The following is a 21964-nucleotide window of genomic DNA, read 5'->3' as shown; positions in this document are numbered from 1 at the left end:
CTTATCAAGACAAGAGCACAAAGCAGGCCATGGCTCCAGTTTTCATGGATGGTTACAGGAGGAGGATTGAACCACCAACATTACACTACCTAATAATCCTGGCAAGGAAAAACTTGCAGTTGTTAGTACTCATATTTAATGTTTATTAAAGCTAGCAGATAAGTTTTACAAAAAAGTGAGAGAAAGTTAAACTTTATTATATTTATAATGATCCACTTTAAAACTTAGTTTCCAGATAAACACTTTGGCAAAAGCAGAGATTCTCAAATGCAATCCTCCATCCGCAGGAGCCTACGGAACTCATGGTGACTTTCCGACATTTAACAAACACTGTGCTAGATAACTTCCTAAGTGGTGCTTAGAAAATTCTAAAAGACTCCCTTATAATTTCATTTTTCATTATCACAAACTATGACAGAGTAAGTTATATCAGGCCAACTCTCTTGCTCATAACACTGATAAACTCCGGACAAATATTAAAGGCACTGGCAGTGGCGGTTATGTGCCGTGGAGTCAGTTCTGACTCATAGCGACCCTATACAGGGTTTCCAAGGCTATAAGTCTTTACGGGAGCAGAAAGTCTCCTATTTCTCTCGTGGAACAGCTGATAGTTTCGAACTGCTGACCTTGCGGTTCACAGCCTAATTCGTAACCACTATGCTACCAAAGCTCCTTGACAGCAACCAAAAGCACGCAGAAATTGGAGGGGATATGACCACTGAAAAAGGGGAAGCAAACTATACAAAAGTCACATTTGTATAACTTTTCCTCTGAAGGTACTCCCCAGTCCATATAGTGCAAGAAGAACAGCGCACAAGCACTGGACCACGAGGTAGGTTTGAACTACAAGGTCAGCCATTCAGACCCACCAGCCAGCCTCTCCTCTGAAACCCTATATGGGTTTGCTATGAGTTGACTGATTTGACATCACTTAACAGCAACACTGGGTTGAGGAGTCAGAAATGTCTGGGCCTATCAAAGTAGTTTGAACACAAAGGAAGAAATCTGGAAAAGATATGACACCCACAGAGAACGAGAGCCCCCCAATACACAAACAGTTTCACTCAGTTCCGGAAATGATCTTAACTGTGCATGAGCAGAAAGAGACTCAGACTCAGGAACACATGAAGAAGTAACAGCTGGAGACTTGAGCAGAAGGACTCCTTGTACTGGGGAGACAAAGGTTTAAATTCAAGTCCTACCAAATTTGAGGGGCTCAGTAGACACTTTAGGCTTCCCACTGACCTCCCTAAAGATCCATGCCTTAAGAGTAAGGACCGTATCTCAAGACTAAGATTTATACCTTTGGACTAAGGGTAAAACCAAGTATGTAGATTCCCTAACAAAACTTCCAAAGAAGTTCTTGTGGTGCAGTGAGTAAAGCCCTGGTGGCTGCCAACAACAAAAATCAGCAAATTAAACCCACCAGCTGCTCTGAGGGAGAAGGATGAGGGAAATCTGCTTTGGTAAAGATTTACAGCCTCAGAAACACTAAGGCACAGCTCGATTCTGTCCTGTAGGGTCCCTATGAATCAGAAAGGTGAACAAAATTCCCTAACTAAAACTAGACCTCCATAAAGTCAAGGTGATCTGCTAATGAGGTAACTGCTTTTTAGGACAAAAGTCAACATTTTTCAGTAAATTTAACTTGAAAATGTATCATCCACAATGTCTAGTAAACAACTGAAAACTACCATGCACGTGAAGAAAAGGGAAATTGTACCAGTAATCAAGAGAAAAAGCAGTTAATAGAAACACACCCACAGATAACCCAGATGTTAGAAACAGCAGGCAGGATTTTAAAATAACTATGATAAGTTCACTTATTTTGCTTAAAAACACTCACTTTGTAGATTTTATAAATCATGACTTCATAGATCCCTAACATGCCGGTGAACTTGAGTCACTCATGATTTGTAATCAAATTGGGATTTGGAATCATTTATATTTGAAAGCCTGGGGAAAGCAAGCTGAAAGTGATGAACGGCATCCAAACTTAATTATATATTTACACCTCCCAGTAGGACAAGGGAGAGAATAAATGTCTTATCTCTCTGTAGTGAGAAGGCTTTATTAAAATCTGACAGCAACTGTTTTAGCAGCATTAGTTGAGCTTTGAGCAAGATTACACAGGTTCTCCTTGTCTGGTATCCCAACCTAATCACTGACTGATAGAATACTTAGGCTCAACAGTGAGGAAAAACAAAACAAAACAGTTGAGATGTGTACGAAACTAGACTTTAAAAGTATTTATCCTCATCTGTCAGTGTGATCTTATCAAGGATTTCTATAATTTCTATAAACTATCATTATATTTTAGTTGAACCAGTACCATTATGCTACTGAAATAGATACTTTCAAGTTTAAAACACTTTTCACCAATTCCCACCCAATTTTCTTTTCTTGATCCACTAACAATCTCATGAATAGAAACATAATCATATGCTCTTCACGCCTGACATAATTGTTATAAACCATCCAGGAGTTCTAATTTTATTTACCATTTTGTGAAGATAATATTTACTGAACAATCTGGATTATCTTCTGTTCCCAGGGGAAAAACCGAGTTTGGTGAAGGTCTGCTCAGTAGATGTTATTTCGGCTTAAAATTTTGCTGTAAAGATTAGCAATGGCTTCTCCGATTTTGTTCTTGCTTGTCCTGTGGCCACTTTGCTGGCCGTGTCGCTCCTGAGGACACTAATGCTATTCTTACTCAGGTAGGTAAGTTCTCTTCGTACAGGTCTTGTTCATATTGGTCTCCCAAGAAGATGGCCTCACTAGCTTTCTTTTCCCATATCACTCCATCTCTCAATGAACCCGTTTCCCCCTCAAAAACAGGGTAGGACAACATTTGAAAGACCAACCCAGCCTATCAACCATTAACAAGTATCCAGGGAAAGAATTCAAGGAACTTTATTCTTATCAACCATAAGTCATTTCACTGTTCCCAAGCATTATTTCTTCCAGAAACTGGGGTGACCTCATCTCTCCCACCTTTATGCAGAGCTAGATACTGGCAGCCCACAAATCTGCTTCCTCTCAAAAATGACCCGTAGTGTCCTCTTTGGTAAGTGCCAGAGATTAATCTCCCCCCGAGACCTTCTCTGCCCTTGTCAGCCTGCAAATACACAGGCCACCACTTAAAACTTATTTGTAATTCCCCATGCATGTCATCAAGTTTAATTATCTCCAAATAGACCTAAATCGCCTGTCTTGAAGGCACTGCTATCTTGGGTGCTACATAAGTAAGTGAAATAATATGCTCACAGGAGAGGACTTGTGTCTGCTTTCTTATGACAAATACATAAACATGTGCACATATAGGTCAAATGAATGCTGATGGCCATTCAGTATCTTATACTTCAAGAAGCACATTTTTTTGAGTACTAGTTAGTCCTTGTGTGGTGCTGCAGGTTAATGTGCTGAACTGTAAGGTTGTTTTGAATGCAAGAACAGTTCAATCCTTATACAGGGTTGCTATGAGTCGGAACTGACTCGACAGCATTTAACAACAGTAACAACAGTTGCATACTAGGCACTAAATGAGGCATTAACAATAGAAAATGAAGGAGACCAGAAGTTTACAATCTAGTGGGAGAAACATCTGCAATAAGAGTCGAGCAAGTAACCAAGAGACCAGGTGCCACAAAAGGACTAAACAAGATTTCAGTGACCAATTTGAAGGTACAATGTGCCCTTCCTTATTATCTCCAGTTGTATTTCTATTCCTAGAAGAGAATGTACCACATGTGTTTGGGTATTTTTTTTTGCCCCAGTCAGAAAAATTGAGAGCAACCCATAATCAGTTACATAAGAAACTTCATTTTCAATGTTATCTTTACCCCAATCCAAACAGCCTATTGTTATATTTTACTGTCATCACAGCTTAAAATATTTTAACTTTTGGTTAAGAAAATTGTATCTGACCTGGAAAAACTTTTGTTTATGGCACTAAAACACTTAGATCCTAGTATCAGAATGAGTTTGGTTGGGGGAAATGCCATAATTATATTTATGGTTTTCAATGAAACATCCAGAGAAGAAACAAAAATGTGTTGAATAAGCTCACTTAAAATGCTTATCACACAGATACTTGCCTCAAGGTGAAAAGCAAACAGTCCACAAAAGTGTAAAAGAAACTTCATGTTATCAAGTCTTATTTTCCCAATATTTTTCATCATATAAATGGAAAGGATATTATGTTCCTGTTGGAAATTTTCAACTGGGCTAGGAGGGTGGAAATGGCCCTTAGGAAACCTAGAGAAGCTATTTATGAAAGTATCTCATAGCCTTCCTCAAACAAACAAAACATCTGGCTACAATGGATGATTGGAGAATAAGAAAGAAATGCTCTTGAGCTAAGCAACTTGCCTGCCTTTCCCAGTTCTATCCTTGTTATTAATCTTTTAACACCATATCCCGACATGTACCTACAACCCCTCCCTTATACATATGTATACATCTTACCCTCCCCACAGTCTCACTCTCAGAATTGAACTTAATGCAAAAAAGAAAAAGTCTCACTGGGTTATGGTGGTAGACATGGAATTGGTTCTTTCTCATAGCGACCTTGTATAGGGTTTCAGAGGCTGTAAATCTTTACAGGCACAAGAAAGTCTCATCTTTCTCCTGTGGAACTGCTGGTAGTTTCGAACTGCTGATTGTGAGGTTAGCAGTCCAATGCATAACCACTTATAGCAGGCAGAATTAATGCTAGTTATCTGTTAAGTTTGACTTAGAATCAAGACCATGGCTAATATGTTGAGGGGCGATTCTATGGCCTTAGATAAATAGCAGATTATATGAGGTACTGAGTTGTGCTCATATATTAATAGCCACTCACTGAATGTCTTTTTCCATAATGAAAATCATAATAGTAAGATAGTAAGACATTTATATTAACCATTTACCAATATTTTTCTTCTGATTCCACACCTCCCACTTTAACTACTCTCCACCAAAAACACATCAACAAGTTACAGACCCAGTAACATTTCACAAAAGTAACAAAACAGAACAGTAGAATCTAGTCTTGTCAGTGTCCTAGTGGTGGAGAAAGGAAATTATATGAAGAAGAAATCCAGAGAACTTACTTGCAATATCCTGTGCCATTGTGGTAAGTAACACATATTCCTTCATTGACACAGGGCTCATAGCCATCCCGACATTGCAACGCTGAAAATAAAAACAAAAACAAATTAGAACTAAATCACTAATCTAAGCCTCAGACACTGAAGAAAGTGTGATTCAGTTTAGGTCAACGTTCAGTCCCACATCCAACCTGATCTGAATTTCCCCTCCAGCATTGTCATCAGTTTTTTATCCTTTGGGTTCTGGAGTCCTAGAAAGACTCATCCCAAGAGTGTCCTCCCACCAGTAACTAACAGCTGTGTGGTCTTTAATGAGGCTCTTAGTTCTCTATGCTTAAATCACTCCAGTTCCTCCCAAAGCTACAAAGAAAATTAAAGCTATAAAGTCCACAATATGTCATGAGCGTATTAGGATGTGGATACTTCAGATGAGTGATGTAAAGATTGATTTATAATGCTTATGAAGATCCCGGGGGAGACTGTTGTTGTTGTTAAGTTGGTTCTGACTCACAGAGACCCTGTATAGGGTTTCCAATGAGCAGCTGGTGGGTCACCATATTAATGAATTACTTAAGCCTTCAGGTGAACTTCCAAAACATCAGCAATATTCATTCAAAACTCTAGTATAGAGCCTAGTATGTACCAGGCACTATATATACCAGAGGGAAAAAGGAAACTGCAGCACATGCATGTTTATATGATTAAGACATCATCTTTAACTTTGAGGGGCTCACCAAAGAGCTGAAAAACAGGCTTCTTTTGACAGCACATACGATGTCAGAACCAGCCCTCCCTTAGCAACTGACTTGCATGTTGTTGTTGGTAAGTGCTATCCAGTCGGTTCCGACTCATAGCAACCCTGTGTAGGGTTTCTGAGGAGCGGCTGGTGAGTTTGAACAGTCGACCCTGTGGTTCAAACTGACCTTGCAGTGCAGTGCATTATCCTGCAGCGCCACACAGAACCTTATTTGACAAGTATTGTTATCAAGTGGTAGAATCATCTGAGAACACATTTACATAAATATTATTTCATCTTAATATTTATTAATAATATGAAATATTATTTCATCCTTAAAACAATACTTTCAATCTTAAAAGATAATCAACAATAGCAGCTAACACAGGAACACACAAACAAAACCAGAAAAAACAACTACCGTCCAGTTGACTCATGAAGATCCTACGTATTTCAGAGTAGAATGGTGCCTAGGGTTTTCAATACTGTTCAGATCAAAGTAAATCACCAGACTGTTCTTCCAAAGTGGCTTAGGGTAGATATGAACCACCAACCTTCCTTCCAGTGGCTGAGTGTGCAATCATTTGCATCTTTGCGGATCAAGGTAACACTGCAGTTATTGTAGTTACCATCGAGTGGGCTCTAACTCACGGCAGGTTTTATATACTGCAGAACAAGATACTGCCTGGTGCTAAGTCATCATCACACTCTGATATGTTGAGTCCACTGCTGCAGCCACTGTGTCAATCCATCTCATGGAAGGTTTTCCTCATCTTCAATGACCCTCTACTTTACCAAACAAAAGATCCTTTTCTAGCTATTGGTCTTTGCTGACAACGTGTCCCAAAGTGTTCTCATTCTCGTTCCTATGGGGCAGTCTGGTTGAACTTGCTAACACATTAAACAACAACAACAACAAAAATCCTTCGCTATTAAGTAGACTGCAACGCATACTAGAATGACCCCATGGGGTTTCTAAGGCTGTAAGTCTTCGCAGAAGCAGAATGCCACATCTTTCTCCCATGGAGAAGCTGGTAGATTTGAACAATTGACCTTCTGCCCAGTGTCCTAACTGCTAATCTCTTTAACCACGGTATCACCAAGCTTCTTGCCAAACATACCGAACCCAGTGCCATGGCGTCAGTTCTGAATTACTGCAACCCTACAGGGCAGAGTCGAGCCTGTCCCTAGGGTTTCTGAGGCTGTAAATCTTTCTGGAAGCAGACTGCCTCATCTGTTTCCCATTGAGTGCCTAGTGAGTTTGAATTGTTTACCTACCGGCTAGTCATCCAATATTTAACTGACTGTACCACCAAGATTCCTTGCTAACTCATCTGCTGCCATCTTGACTCATAGAGACCCTGTATAAGGTTTCCGAGGTCATACATCTTTACAGGGAGCAGAAAGTCTCATCTTTTTCCCGCAGAGTGGCTGGTGGGTTTGAACTACTGTTCTTACCATTAGCAGTCCAGTGTTTACCCTATGGTGCCACTGGAGCTCCTCTGCTGACTCATGTTATTAATGTTATTAAGTGCTGGTGAGTCAGTTCCAATTCAACAACCTTGTATAGGGTTTTGAGGTGCAACTGGTGGATTTGAACTGCTGATCTTGTGGTTAGCAGTTCTATAGTCCCACACCAAGGACTCCCTGTTAAACTCATGTTGTTGTTGTTAAGTGCTGTCTAGTCAGTTTCGACTCATAGTGACCCTGTATATAGGGTTTCCAAAGAGTGGCTGGTTGGTTTGAACTGCCGACCTTGTTGTTAGTAGCCCAATGCTTATTCTACAGCGCGACACCAGGATTCCTGCTACCTTATTGTTGTTGTTGTTGTTATCATTGTTGTTGTTAAGTGCCATCGAGTCGGTTTTGACTCATAATAACCCTGTATAGGGTTTCTAAGGAGTAACTGGTGGGTTTGACCCGCTGACTTTGTGGTTCAAACCAACCTTGCAGTCCTGCACTTATGCTACAGTGCCACACTAGGACACCTTGCTAACTCACGTGTTGTTGTTGTTGTTATTAAATGCTGTTGAGTCAGATCTAACTCATAGCAACCTTGTATAGGGTTTCAAGGAGGGGCTGGTGAGTTTGAACCACCAACTGTGTGGTTCAAACTGACCTTGCAGTCCAGTGCTTTATCTAACAATGCCATGCCAGGACTCCTTGCTAAACTGTTGTTGTTGTTTTTGTTGTTAAGTGCCATCGAGTCGGTTCCGACCCATAGCAACCCTGTACAGGGTTTCCAAGGAGCGGCTGGTGAGGTTGAACCACCAACATTGCAGATCAAACTGACTTTGCAGTCCTGCACATTAACCCACAGCGCCACACAAACCACGTTTTAAGTACTTTCCAAAATTAATTCATTCCTCACAATAATCTTTTAATGTAGTTAATTTCATTATTCCCATTCCACAGGTAGGGAAGCAGAGAGGAAAAGTGACCTGTCTGCTGTCATACCAGTGAGTTAAGAGTCAGAATCTGAAGCTAGGAAGTCTGGATCCAGAGTTTGTGCTCTGCACTATAGTAACACACAGCTTCCTCAGGGCACACAGCATAGGTATTACTATATCCATTTAACAGAGGTTCATGGTCCTCCTCTTGAAGCATCACACAACAGGCTGGAGCAGGGCTGAGTTGAGGACCAGGCTTTCTGATCGAGTCTAGCCTGCCTGCACGCCAGCTGTTGCAAGCACACAGGCAGTCACTAGGCTGTGAGTGGAGCAGGCAGATTCAGGAAGAGGATCATCTTGTCCATATCCCACTTCCCTGTAGGGCTCCGATGCTCCCTCTTCCCACACTGATAAGCCCAATGCCACAACTATAATTAAAACAGTTAATGTCAGGTTATTTCCTCCATACCAAAGTTCTCAAACTGATTTTTTTTCCCATTCTCTTTAGACAATTTTATTAGTTTCTATGAGAATTTCCTGGCCTCTTTTTTTTTTTTTTTTCCTATTTGCTTTTTTTCTGTAAATAAAAAGAAACCCTCTCAGTAGAAAAGGAATGTCCTCTAGGCACAGAGCTCTGCCCTTGCCCCTGCAGGAATCCTGGTACAGTGGAGAGTTGAGTCTGGAGACCTGAAATCCTTCCTCTAACTGTGCAACCCCTCCCTCGCTGTGCAACCCCAAACAAAGCACAACTTCACAGGGATGATCACATGCACCTGCAGGCCCCCTGTGAGTCAATACTGACAACTCACTCAGGTGAATGAACGGCAAGCCCGGTACCTGGAAAACTCTCTCCAGGAGGGCATAAGGGCCCAGCCACCCAAGCTTTGGCTACAAAAATCACAGCCTGTTCCTATTAAGTGTCCTGGGAAATCATTACAATGACAGGTTCAGAGAAATACAAACAACACAAAGTCAATATGTGACAATCAATCTAGCAAATAACTTTACAGCCTAGTCTTAGGGAACCAATCAAGTGTAGTGACTTCACAGTAGGTGGGATTACCAGGGTAATAATTAATACCATTTGGCTGATCTGTAGGATCATGCAACCTTGAACCTTGGACATTTACTAAGCCATGGTTCTCAAATTTTAGTGTGCATCATGATCACCTGGTGGGTTTGTTCAAACACAGTGTGCTGGGACCACTCCCAAAGTTTCTGATTCAGTAGGTCTGGAGTAGCGCCCGAGAATTTGCATTCTAACAAGTTCTCAGGTGATGCTGATGCTACTGGGTGGAGGACTACACTTTGAGAATTTACTAAGCCATGAGTGGCCACTTTCAGAAATCCCTTAAAACTACATAATAATACACTAAAGAGCTTGGATAATCTAAATGATGATAATATACTGCCTGAATAAACAAAACAAAGAAAAATTGAGACTTGTGACTTTGCTCAGGGGCTATTTCTATTTATAAATAAGTACTATAATTATTTGCCATGCAATGAGAACTCAAAACGTTGGTTAACTCAAAGCCAAGAAGGTGAAATTGAGAAAGACCTCATTTAAAAATCCAGTTTAATTTTTTTCTAGTGTAAAACATTGGAACTGTTTCCAATGCAAAACCATCAGATTTAATAAAGAAACTGAAGATCATTCCCATTTGTAGAGTAAAAAATGAAATGTTTTTATGCCATAGTTGGACAACTAATTATTAGACTGATACTTTAGTAGACTCAGAGAAGCTAGTCACAAAAAGTGACTTTTCCTCCCAAATTCACTTAAGCTACACAGAGGAGCACTCAATTACTGGACTGACTGAAAGCAATCTTAAATACTAAGTGTGTGTGAGTGTGTGTATATACATCTGCTATACATCTGTGTATCTGTATGTGCACGCCAATCTCCATCTCCTTCTGCCCCCCCAAACCCCCCACCCTCGCCAAAAAAATAAATAAATAAATAAATAAAAGAAAGCAAAGACAAAGAGAAGCAGTAGGTTTCCATCTGGTTGCGCCATCCTTTAGCAATGTGACACAAAATCTAGACATCAATTTTCAATTTTTACATGTATTTGGTGCAGTGTATTTGGGGACTCATTCAACCTATTGTCCTGTAGAGCAAGTAAAGCTGACCCATTGGGCTGGCAAGGCTATAAATCTTTATGGGAACAGAAGGCCACATTTTGCTCCTGAAGATTGGCTAACGGGTTCAAGCCACTACCTTTCAGTTAGCAGCTAGCTAATCACTTGATCACTGCACAACCAGGGGCCCTTATTTGGGGGCTTTGCTATAAGTGCTGTTGAACCGGTTCTGACTAATAGCAACCCTGTAGAGGGGTTTCAAGGAGTGGCTAGTGAGTCTGAGCTGCCAACCTGGTGGTTAATAGTCCAGTACTTATCCTACAGTGCCACATACAGAGTCACTGTACCAAAAAGAAATAGTTGATGTTCAACCATTTCAAGAGGTAGCATATGATCAACAGTCAATGGTACTGAAGGAAGAAGTCAAGGGTGCAATGAGGCATTGGCAAAGAACAAGGTTCTGGTAACTGATGGAATACAAATTGAAATCTTTCAAGAAACTGATGCAGCACTAGAGGTACTCACTCATCTATCTATGCCAAGAAATTTGGAGATCTACCTGGCCAACTGATTAGAAGAGATATTTGAATCCATTCCAAAAGAGAGGTAACTCAGTAGAATGCGGAAATCATAGGACAACGACATGCAAATAAAATTTTGCTAAAGGCAATTCACAACTGGTTACAGCAATACACTGACCAGATTCAAACAAGGAGTGAGGGTTATCATTGCTGATGTTGGAGGGATCTTTGCTGAAAGCAGAGACTATCAGAAAGATTTTTACCTGTGCTTTATTGACTATGCAAAGACTTTCGACTGTGTATATTATGACAAGCTATCGACAAGATTACAGAGAATGAGTATTCTGAACATTTAATTGGGTTCATGAGAAACCTGCACATTGACCAAGTGGCAATAGTTTGAACAGAACATGGGGACACTGAATAATTTTAAATCAGGAGAGATGTGTATCCAGTTGTATTCTTTCACCATTCTTATTCAATCTGTACAGTGAGCAAATAATCCAAAAAGCTGGATTACATGAAGAAGAACATGGCATCAGGATTGGAGAAAGACACATTAACAACCTGCGATATGCAGATGATACAACTTGGCTAAAAGTGAAGAGGGCTTAAAATACTTACTGACGAAGATCAAAGACCACAACCTTGGGTAAGTGTTACAACCTCAATGTAAAGAAAAAAAAATCCTCACCACTGGACCAATAAATAACATCATGATAAATGGAGAAAAGATTGAAGATGTTAAAGACTTCAGCTTGCTTGGATCCACTATCAACACTCATGGAAGCAGCAGTCAAGAAATCAAATGACATATTGCATTAGGTAAATCTGCGGCATAAGACTTCTTTAAACTGTTGAAGAGCAAAGATGTCAGTTTGAGGATTAAGGTGCACCTGACGCAAGCTATAGTATTTTCAGTAGCCTTGTATGCATGTGAAAGTTGGACAGTGAATAAGGAAGACCGCAGAAGCACTGATGCATTTGAGTTATGGTGTCGGAGGAGAATATTAAAAGTATCACGGACTGCCAGAAGAGCAAGCAATGCGTCTTGGAATGTTCCTTAGAAGCCAGGATGGCGAGACATCCTCTCTCTTACTTTAGATATATTATCAGAAAGGACCAGTCCCTGGAGAAGAACATCATTCTTAGTAAAGTGGAGGATCAGAAAAAAAAAAAAAAAAAAGAAGACCCCCCGCCCAATGAGATGGATTGGCACAGTGGTAGCAGTAATGGGTTCAAGTGTAACGATTGTAAGGATGGTGCAGGACGGGGCAGTATTTTGTTCTGTTGTGTATAGGGTCGTTATGAGTGGGAAGCAACTCCAAGGCATCTAACAACTTTCAGAACATACAGAGCATCTATTACTATAGACACAGGGCCTGACATCAGGGATAGCATGACTAATGAAATAAAGTCCCTGTCCTTAGGAACCTAATTCTTATTTGGGAAAAACCTAATTCTTATGTTGGATAAACACATTTTGTAAAACATCATTTCAGACACTGTTAAGTGCTATGTTGAAAGCAGAATCCATCGATGGGATACAAACTGTGGATACAAATTGTGGAGGCTGGGGTAGAAGGAACAACTTTAGATAGAGTGCATAGGAAAGATCTCTCTAAGGAGGTGCCCTTTCAGCTAAGACTTAAACTGGGGTCATGCAGTGGTCTGGAGGGGAAGAGCAGCTCAGGCAGAGGAGGCCGTCAGTGTGAATGCCTTGAGATGGTTTGTGGATTGCAGTTGGCAAGCAAGGAACAGAGTGACAGGAATAGGCTGAGGAAACAGGAAGGGGGTCTACCATGGAAGATCATGCTAAGGGTCATGGCTTCTATTCTAAGTGTGACGTGAGCTACTAAACTGTCTTAAGCAAGGAAAAAGACACTCACGTTTATGTTTGAAAACTGTCAAGACTGTGAAATGCCCCAATGGGCAAAGGGTTTTATTTTTTCTTTCTTAAATAAGTTTATTTGCAACACCCATTTTTAGACTAGAATCTGAAAACATCCATTTTCCCGGCTCCCCAATAATAGTAAGGATTTTACTCTGATGGCACCTACGTTTCTAGACACACCACTTCCACCCTGTCCACCCACTGGCATCCAACCTACAATGGCTTTTACTCAATCCTCAGAAATGTCTGTTTGATTCTTGGAAGAGCCAGCTGAGTGGTCTGTGTCATGCTAAAGAAAGTGCCCTGTTACTGAACCTTGCAGGTTTTCTTCCAGAGACATGTCATTTTGTACTTCTTCCAGACTGAATCCTCACCTGGTTTTCAAGATGGGAGCCTATCTTACCTGGCCCATATTATCTCCCAGCACTTTAAATTTTATAACTGAGTCTCTGCTCAGTTTATTTCCTCTTGCCTAAATAAAGCATCACTGACTGAACTCATGCCCATGCCTCCATACTTCTTGGCTGCTTCTGATTTCTGTCTTCTCCTCATATTCATCTATATTCAACCCATTCCTCCTAAGGCCCAGTTCACCTCCTGCCCCGCTCACAAAGCCTCCCTAGGTGGTTCTGACACTTACTGATCTCCCACTACTCCTGAATAACTTTCATAACTCACAGTGCAGCACTTAATTCTACAATGGCTTCTAGCTCTTTATCTTTTCATTTATGAACAGGCTATGCATGGAACTACTAACCACAAGGCCAGCAGTACGAATCCACTAGCCATTCCACAAGAGAAAGGGAGGCTTTTTGCTCCTGTAAAGAACCGTTGTTGTTGTTGTTGCCAAGTGCCATCGAGCCGGTTCAGACTCATAGTGATCCTAAGGTTTCCAAGGAGTGGCTGGTGAGTTTGAGCTGCCAACCTTGTGCTCCAGTGCATTATCCTGCAGCGCCACACCAGGACTCAAACTTACAACCTCAGAAACCTTCCATAGGATCTCTGTGAGTCACAATCAGGCAAATCTGGGCTTGAATTCTAGTGCCTCCATTTACTAGCTCTGGATCCTCTTTATGTTTCACAGTTTCTTCATATGTAAACTAAAGATAATCTCTCTCAGAGCTGTGCTGTGGATTAGCTGACTGAATACATTTAACATGTCTACAACAAGGCCTGCTACATACGTAGTAAGAGATCATGAACCCCCACTACCACTGAGTCAATTCTGACTCATAGCTACCTTATATATAGGGTTTCCAAGGTTGTACATCTTTACGGGAGCAGAAAACCTTATCCTCCAGGACTCCTTAAGAGCTCAAGAAAGGCTATTGCAAACAGTAGGTGCTTAAATTCCTAGTAAATGATTACATAATAAACAATACCTTTAAGGAAACTTGTATTAATAAAACCTGTTAACAAACAAACTCGGAAAGCTAAAAAAGTAGGAAAGTCCTAGGTAGTTTAGGATGTCATGTCAATAAACGGAATAAATTTTTCCTCTGATGATCAGTGGAGTTCCTGAGTGGCACAAGTGGCTAACATGTTGGGCTGCACACTGAACGGTTGGAGGTTTGAGTCCACCCAGAGGTACCTCAGAAGAAAGGTCTGGTGATTTACTTTGGAAAAATCAGTCACTGAAAACCCTTTGAAGCACAGTTATATTCTACATACATACATAGGTTGCCATGAGTCAGAGTAGACTTGACAAAACATTAAATTTATTTTTTATTTTTACCCCACTAGTTGTTAGGTGTTGGTGAGTCAATTTCAAGGCACAGGAACCCCATGTGACAGCAGTACTGCCCCATAGGGTTTTCTGTCCCACAGGGTTTTCTTAACTGTAATCTTTATGTAAAGTAGATTGCCAGTTCTTTTGTCCAAGGAGACACTGGGTGGGTTTGAACCACCAACCTTTTTGTTAACAGTCAGGTGCTTAAACCACTGAATCGCCAGAGACCATTACTACAAAAACTCCAGAGGTAACTGCTCTTCTTAGGTCGTAGGGGGTATGTCATTGCAAGCATAGTGAAATAAACAGTAATGCATGTTACAAGAAATAAAACGCAACTTTTCCATTCAATTTGAGTACAGTTCTATGACTACAAGGGAACTTGATAAAGTCTGTGAAAAAATTCCATTATCTTTTCATTCCATTTTCCCACAAACTTTGAAGCCTCCTCAAATTTGTTAAAGAGCTACTCTGAGCATGGTACTCTACTAGACAGTACACAGAAACCAATAAAACAATCCCTGTCCTCAGAGTCCCCACAAACCTAACTGATTAAAAAGTTGGGGGTAGGGACAGAGATATTGTGACCTACCCCAAGGAGATAAATGAACAAAGTAAAAATTGATTTTATTATATATGCAATAGTATACTCTTTTAATATCATTCTAAGAATCACTCCAAAAAACAATCTTTATGAAATACATGAACCCTTGCTAAATGTTTAGTCCTAACTGTAAGTTTGTCCAGATAAAGCTCTAGTATTTATTCCAGTCTATCACCCTAGTTTGTATATAACTAATACAAACAACAGAATAAGCTGTCATTGATTTTAACCAGTACCAGTGCCTCAGGAATTCACCCACTTAGGGAATGACTGGCCAATGCTATCCAGACTTGATGATGGAATCTTCTTTAAAATTTCCTCTAAGCATGTACCTAGATTTTCCAGGACTTTTCAGTATCATGCCAGCTATATACCACTCATTCAAACGCTTCCCTTTGTTTCAGAAATCGCCAACATGAGTAATTACGTCTGAATCTCAGCTGGGGGTTATCTGAGCAACCTTCAATGTGTTTCACTTGTTGCATTAACATGTAATCATTTAAAATTGGCATCACTTGTTGCTTTGTAGCCTCTTCAAATAAGCCTCCTTCTGTTGTGGATCTCACGTGATGTTTTTTTTTGATATCTTGCTCCCTCTGTCTGCAGTGTGGTATCTGTTTGTATGTCTGCTCCCTCAGAAGATATTTGAATGCCCCGAGTGGCTGGGGTTCCTGAAATATGTTACGAGGGGTTACACAGAGCCCTTTTAATTTTCTCTTCAACGTTTATGCAAATTTCAAGTAGCAGTAGTTGAGAGAGATGATGTCTGAGCTAACACCCTAGGATCTGGCTGTGGTTGGCTTGACGCTGCTTCTGGCACCTGACTTCTGGAAGAAGTTCAGTAAATTGAATAAAGCAAAGTTTTCTAAAATGACTACTTGCATTATTACCCAAAATAGGAGGGTTGAGGGCAGACAAGGAGACATTAGAGATTTGCAATAATTCTCACAGCACCCTGCAATTTCAAGCAACAAAGCTATCACTGGATTTTATTCCTTTTCTTTTCTTTGGTATCAAGTCATGAAAAAAAAATCCAAGCAAACAGGACAAGTGTGGAAGCTTCAAATCCTAAGTGGTACATTTAAATAAAAACAGTGAAGAAGCATCTGTCTTCCTCCTTGAAACCCATCTTGATTAAAAGGCAAATAAATGCAATAGGGGAGAGACACTAACTTTGGCTTTTCTGATAGTGCTCCAAGGATTTCCATGCCCTCTACAGAATTATCTAATAGAAAATGTGATTTCTACTTAGGACATACTGATACCAAATCCACAAAGACTATGGCTTAGGCGATATATTTCATGGAGAAATATTACTAATGTTCAAAAACACGTATGTCTTGATACAAGAAAATATAATCAGCAAAAACTGAGCTTATAAATTACATTTTTTTTGTTGTTAAGTACCGTGGAGTCGGTTCCGACTCATAGTGACCCTGCACAAGGTTTCCGAGGCTGTAAATCTTTATGGGAGCAGAACACCTCATCTTTCTGCCACAGAACCGCTGGTAGTTTTGAACTGCTGACCTTAAGGTTGGCAGCACAACTCGTAACCACTATGCTACCAGAGCTCCTTATAAATTACATAAGGGTATGTATTTCTGATGTTGTTGTCAAGTGCCATTGAGTCAGTTCTGACCCACAGCGAGCCTGTATAGAGTTTCTGAGCTGGTGAGCTTGAACCATCAACCTTGCAAGTTCAAACCGACCTTCCAGTTCAGCGCATTAACTCACAGCACCACACTAGCACTCCGTTTCTAACATTACTAAGATAATTTTCACTTTATACAGAGATTCATTTCAGTGACTACACAAATTGAGATTATTTTTTTCTAAATAATCTAATTTGGTCTTATGTTATAATATAGACATTATTATAATAAACAAAATTCATCAATATTTGCTATGCTAGCATAATGGGTTACAAATTGGGCTGCTAACCACAAGTCGGCAGTTCAAATCTACTAGCTGCTCCATGTTAGAAATATGAGGTTTTCTGCTCCCGTAAAGATTTACAGCCTCAGAAACCCTATACAGGGTGGTTAGGAGTCATAACCAACTCCATGACACATAACCACCACCACCACATATTAAAATATACTATGTACTGTTTTTTACCCCCTTTTTCTATCTTTTCAATGGCTGCAGCAAAATTCAAATTTATTTGTGGGTTAGATTTTAATTTCTGGATTTGGGGGATCAAACTACTGCATTTAGCTCTTCAATATGAAATGCAAGGTTGGAAAAATCTACATATCTCATAAATCAAGATGTAGCTTATTTTTAATGATCACCTCTACACATATGCAGTTTTCCACCTGGAAAATCCTTTCCCTTCTTTTCTTGCTTCTCCATCTTGCTAATTCCCTCCATTGTGTTACCAAAGCATCGGGTGCAGAGGTAGTCAAACTCCCCTGCCTCTATGCAAATTCCCTGAAGGCAAGGTCCAGGACTACTTTAGCATTGTTGACCCAGGACTAGCACTATGACTGGACCTCAGCCGGTAAGCAATCACTCAATATGGTAATTCAGAGAAACAACTACCTGTACCTAGGGAGCATGGTGGCTCCATAGGATAAGCACTGGACTGCGAATCACAAGGTCGGCCGTTTGAGTCCACTAGCTGCTCCATGGGAGAAAGATGAGGCTCTCTGCACCGGCAAAGATTTTTTAAAGTCTTTGGAACTGACTCCACGGCACTTAACAACAAGACAGCACCTATTAGCAAACTTAACAATCAGTTTATGTATTTAAGACTAAGACTCCAATTTCAGTAAGCATAACCCAACCATGCCATTGAGTCAATTCCGACTCATAGCAACCCTATATAGGGTTTCTAAGACTGTAAATCTTTATGGGAACAGACGTTCTCCTGCAGAACGGCTGGTGGGTTTGAACTGCTGGACTTGTGGATAAGGACCCCACCCAAATGTGCTGTGCCCAGTAATTCTAATTTCATTTTGTGTAAAGAGTTGTTGTTGTTGTTAAGTGCCATCGAGTCAGTTCTGACTCATAGTGACCCCTTCTAGGGTTTCTGAGGAGTGGTTGGTGACTTTGAATGGAGTAGAAAAGTAAAATGAGAAGGAAAAAAACACAAAAAAAAACTGGTGCAAATTTCCAGCCCTGTAAAAGGGATGAAAAGTAGAACTGTACTTCTCTAGAATCTTTGCAAGAGCCATGGTGTGGCACTGTAGGTTAAGCACTGGGCTGGTAACTGCTAGGTTGGCAGTCAAATGCCCCAGCCGCTCTCAGAAACCCTAAGCAGGGTTGCTATGAGTCAGAATCAACTAGACTGCACACAACAACAACAACAACAGAATCTTCACAGAACTAAAACACCTTTGAAGATGCCAAAATTTAATATTTGCATAAATGAAGATACCGGTTGATGAATCTTTTAAGCCATGTATATGTATTAAAGTTAAAAAAATAAAAAAGATTGAAATGGTTTGAAAGGAATCCAACAGGATTTACATCTAAATGACAAATGATGAAAACATGGAAATAAAAATTCCAAGTAAACAGTAAGTGAAGGTGGTCTGTTTTCGTTGTACAGTACCATACTGCCCATGAACAGGTTCATAGACACACATCCAGAGACCAATGAGCACCATTCTAGCTAAAGTAGTTGAAATGATTTCTTTGATATTCGTACCGAAACCCTTTGGAAAAAGACACTGACCAAAACATTCATAAGGCTTTACAAATTCTACAGGTTCAGTATCTCGAGTGTAATAAAGCCCAATAGAGGGAAGAAGTTACTTCACATCTAGAAGTTAAATGATCCCAAGCACAAAGGGCTATATACTCATGTACGTACATAGCATAATGGTCAAAAAGGCCAATTGGGTGTTATTTCATTGTCTTATCACACATCTTCTACCGGTCTGTTATCAAGGATAAATTCTGTCTGTCACCAACTTCCTGTGTTTGTAGTAAAGGCTTCCTTTTAAAGTTTTAAAAAACCTATTTTGCTAAGTAATGTTTAATCAAGAAAAAGTACCTAATTTAAAAAAACCTGCTTTTAAATACTCTTGCTGGAAAAGAATTTTATAAATACATATAATCTTCTTTTTATTCCCCAAAAGAAACAAAGTGTTCTTTTAGCTGGTTAAGAACACCATTTAAAAGGAATAGACAATTTCTACTGTTTAATTTAGAGGTAGGACCCAAAAAAGAAAGAATAAGGGATATAATTATCTGTGTTAAAAATGAAAATGGAAAAATTTAAGATTGTTATATATAATCATAGAAAATTATGAAGATTTCACAAGGAAGGCCTCTTTAAAGTGTTCATGAGTAAAGAGATACGTCCGAGAACTAAGGTGCACTCAATCCAAGCCACGGTGTAGTCAACAGCCTCCCATGGACATTGGAGAAGAAAGATCATACAGGAAGTGATGCACTTGAGTTGTGGTATTAGAGAACACTATTGAAGGTACCATGGACTGCCAGAAGAACCAACAGGTCTGTGTAGGAAGAAGTGCAGCCAGAATGTTCCTTAGAAACCAGGACGGTGAGACTTCACCTCTCATACTTGGATACGTTATCTGGAGGGACCGGTTCCTGGAGAAGGACATCATGCTTAGTATAGTGGAGGGTCACCGAAAAAGAGGAAGGCTCTCAACAAGATGGACTGGTGCAGTGGCAGCAACAATGGACTCAAAGGTAACACCAATTGTGAGGATGGCACAGGACTGGGCAGTGTTTCGTTTTGTTGTGCATGGGATGGCTGAGAGTTGGAACTGACTCAATGGCACCGAACAACAACAACAACAAATGGAGAAAATCCAGAGAACAGCCTCAGATTTCCCCAAATTCATTCGTCCCCACAGTCTCTTTTAAAAACCCTTGGCAGAAACCTATGACCACCAAGAAAGAAGAGCTCTGAGTATATACAGTCCCTGTGCTGTGAAACTCTGAGATCCAGGAGAAGACTAATGGCAAAACACATGCATATCTCCAAGGAATGCTGGGTCTACAGATGCTGAAAAGAGGCAAGAACCTTTTCCAGAAGCCAACAAACTTCTAGCCTCCTAAATTATGTTGTTGTTGTTATGTGCCGTGGAGTCGGTTCCGACTCATAGCGACCAGCAGAACGCCTCATCTTTCTCCCGCGGAGCAGCTGGAAGTTTCGAACTGTGGACCTTGTGGATCGCAGCCCGATTCGTAACCACTACGCTACCAGAGCTCCTAAATTATAGGAGAGTAAATTTCTTTTGTTAAAGCAAAAAAAGAGAACACAATAATAATAATAACAATAATAATTCGTAGAAACCCTTGGGTGGTAAAGGGAGCATTTTGGAATGAGTAAGTGTGCTGTTTGAACAATATGTTGAACACAATTATCACTGAACTACACATGTGAAGACTGTTCCAATGTCAATGTTTTGCTATATGTTGCTGGTAAGTGATGTCTGACCCATAGCTGCCCTGTATATGGTTTCCAAGGAGCAGCTGGTGAACTTGAACTGCAGACCTTGCAGTTCAAACCAACTTTGCAGTCCAGCGTATTAACCCACATCGCCACACCAGGACTCATTGCTACATATACAACCACAATTGAAAAAACAAAACCAAAAAACCTTTACGTGGTAGCAATGGAGGTTAGTCACAAAAATCAATGCTGAAGAGAGGAGTGCTAGAATATCATAATCAGTGTGATATAATAGAGGGTAGTTAGGAGCTCAGATTGTGCTACACAACGCGTAATTAATTACATGTACAGCTAGCTCACTGTTTCAAAACCAGGGACTACAGAAACGAAGGTTCTCCTAACATGTGGGTTATATCTGCATTATTATTTGGGTCCTAGATGTTCTATACCTCAGCCAAAACCAAACACTGTTCACCTGTGGGCAGTACTCAACTCCAAATTCCTGCACATATCACTGAGAATGGCCTAAATTCAAAAAGTTCTAAACTCTGGGCTCGCAGCCAGTATATTCCAGCTAAGCACAGAAACCAGCAATATGAGGGAAATGACTAAATCTGGAGATGGTCCAGGCATATCATTCCCATTTCCAGAGACTATCCCTGGGGTCAACAACCTTGGAACAGAGAAAGGTAGACAGAAGGAAAATATCAAATCGTTATTAAATACTGAGGGGAGAAGACAACATGATATATGGCCCCAACCCTGTATTTTTATTTAGAGTTCTGTTTTCAATTGCTCCCTACTTTTGACTTGTTTTTCAAAGCAAACAAAATATATACTGATGCCAGACCACACCACCATAAGTTGGAAACACTGGTTACTGGGTGAGGTGGGGTTGGGAGAGTAATGTACACTTAAAGAAATTTGATAAAGAACTGATCATTTATAAATCAGATTCCTCTTTTAAACAAAAAACAAACCCAGTTCTCCAATTTCATAAGCCCTTCAACTACTTATTCGTTTCTTTATTGTAAAAGTGTAAGCAAAAATTTATCTTTAAGATTACTTTGCTTTCTGTGGCATTGTAACAGTCACTTTAATAAAAACAACCCAGTACTCCAATGGTCACAATCTGTTTTATAAATGCCTGTGCCCATTCTTGATCACAGCAAAGGCGACAAACATGCCTACATCAGAAAGTGATCACCTCAGAATTTAAACTTTCTAGGCTAGCATCTTCAGACAAATAAGGGAACTCTAAATTTCTCCATTTTCAGCAGTATCTGATTTGGCAAATTTTGAAAAGTTATATTGCCTTTGATGAAGAGTTTCATGGTTCGAGAGAAACCAAAAGATTTCTCTTATTTAGGTCCCAGAGTCTGAAATTCTCAGAAAGGGGGAAAAAAACACACCAAACCATACCAAAAAGCCACAGAGATATACTCACTCATATATATATAGCCAACTGATTGGTATAGATCCATATCTGTACCTGTTCCAAAGAGAGGCGACGCAATAGAATGTGGAAATCATCAGCT

The 21964-nt window shown here is 40.2% G+C and overlaps 1 protein-coding gene across 1 annotated transcript in view; it reads right to left on the bottom strand.

The window, feature by feature from the left end:
- The window catches only part of NOTCH2 (notch 2), a 184659-nt gene that overhangs the window by 125892 nt on the left and 36803 nt on the right, over nucleotides 1–21964 (bottom strand). The window contains exon 2 of the mRNA XM_006861315.1: nucleotides 5094–5175. Coding sequence (XP_006861377.1) covers nucleotides 5094–5175 — 82 coding nt within the window. The remainder of the gene's footprint in view (nucleotides 1–5093; nucleotides 5176–21964) is intronic.

Source organism: Chrysochloris asiatica, unplaced genomic scaffold (assembly GCF_000296735.1).
Source record: "Chrysochloris asiatica unplaced genomic scaffold, ChrAsi1.0 scaffold00042, whole genome shotgun sequence".
In the NCBI taxonomy this organism is placed as follows: Eukaryota; Metazoa; Chordata; class Mammalia; order Afrosoricida; family Chrysochloridae; genus Chrysochloris; species Chrysochloris asiatica.
This window is presented reverse-complemented; position numbering and strand designations above follow the sequence as displayed.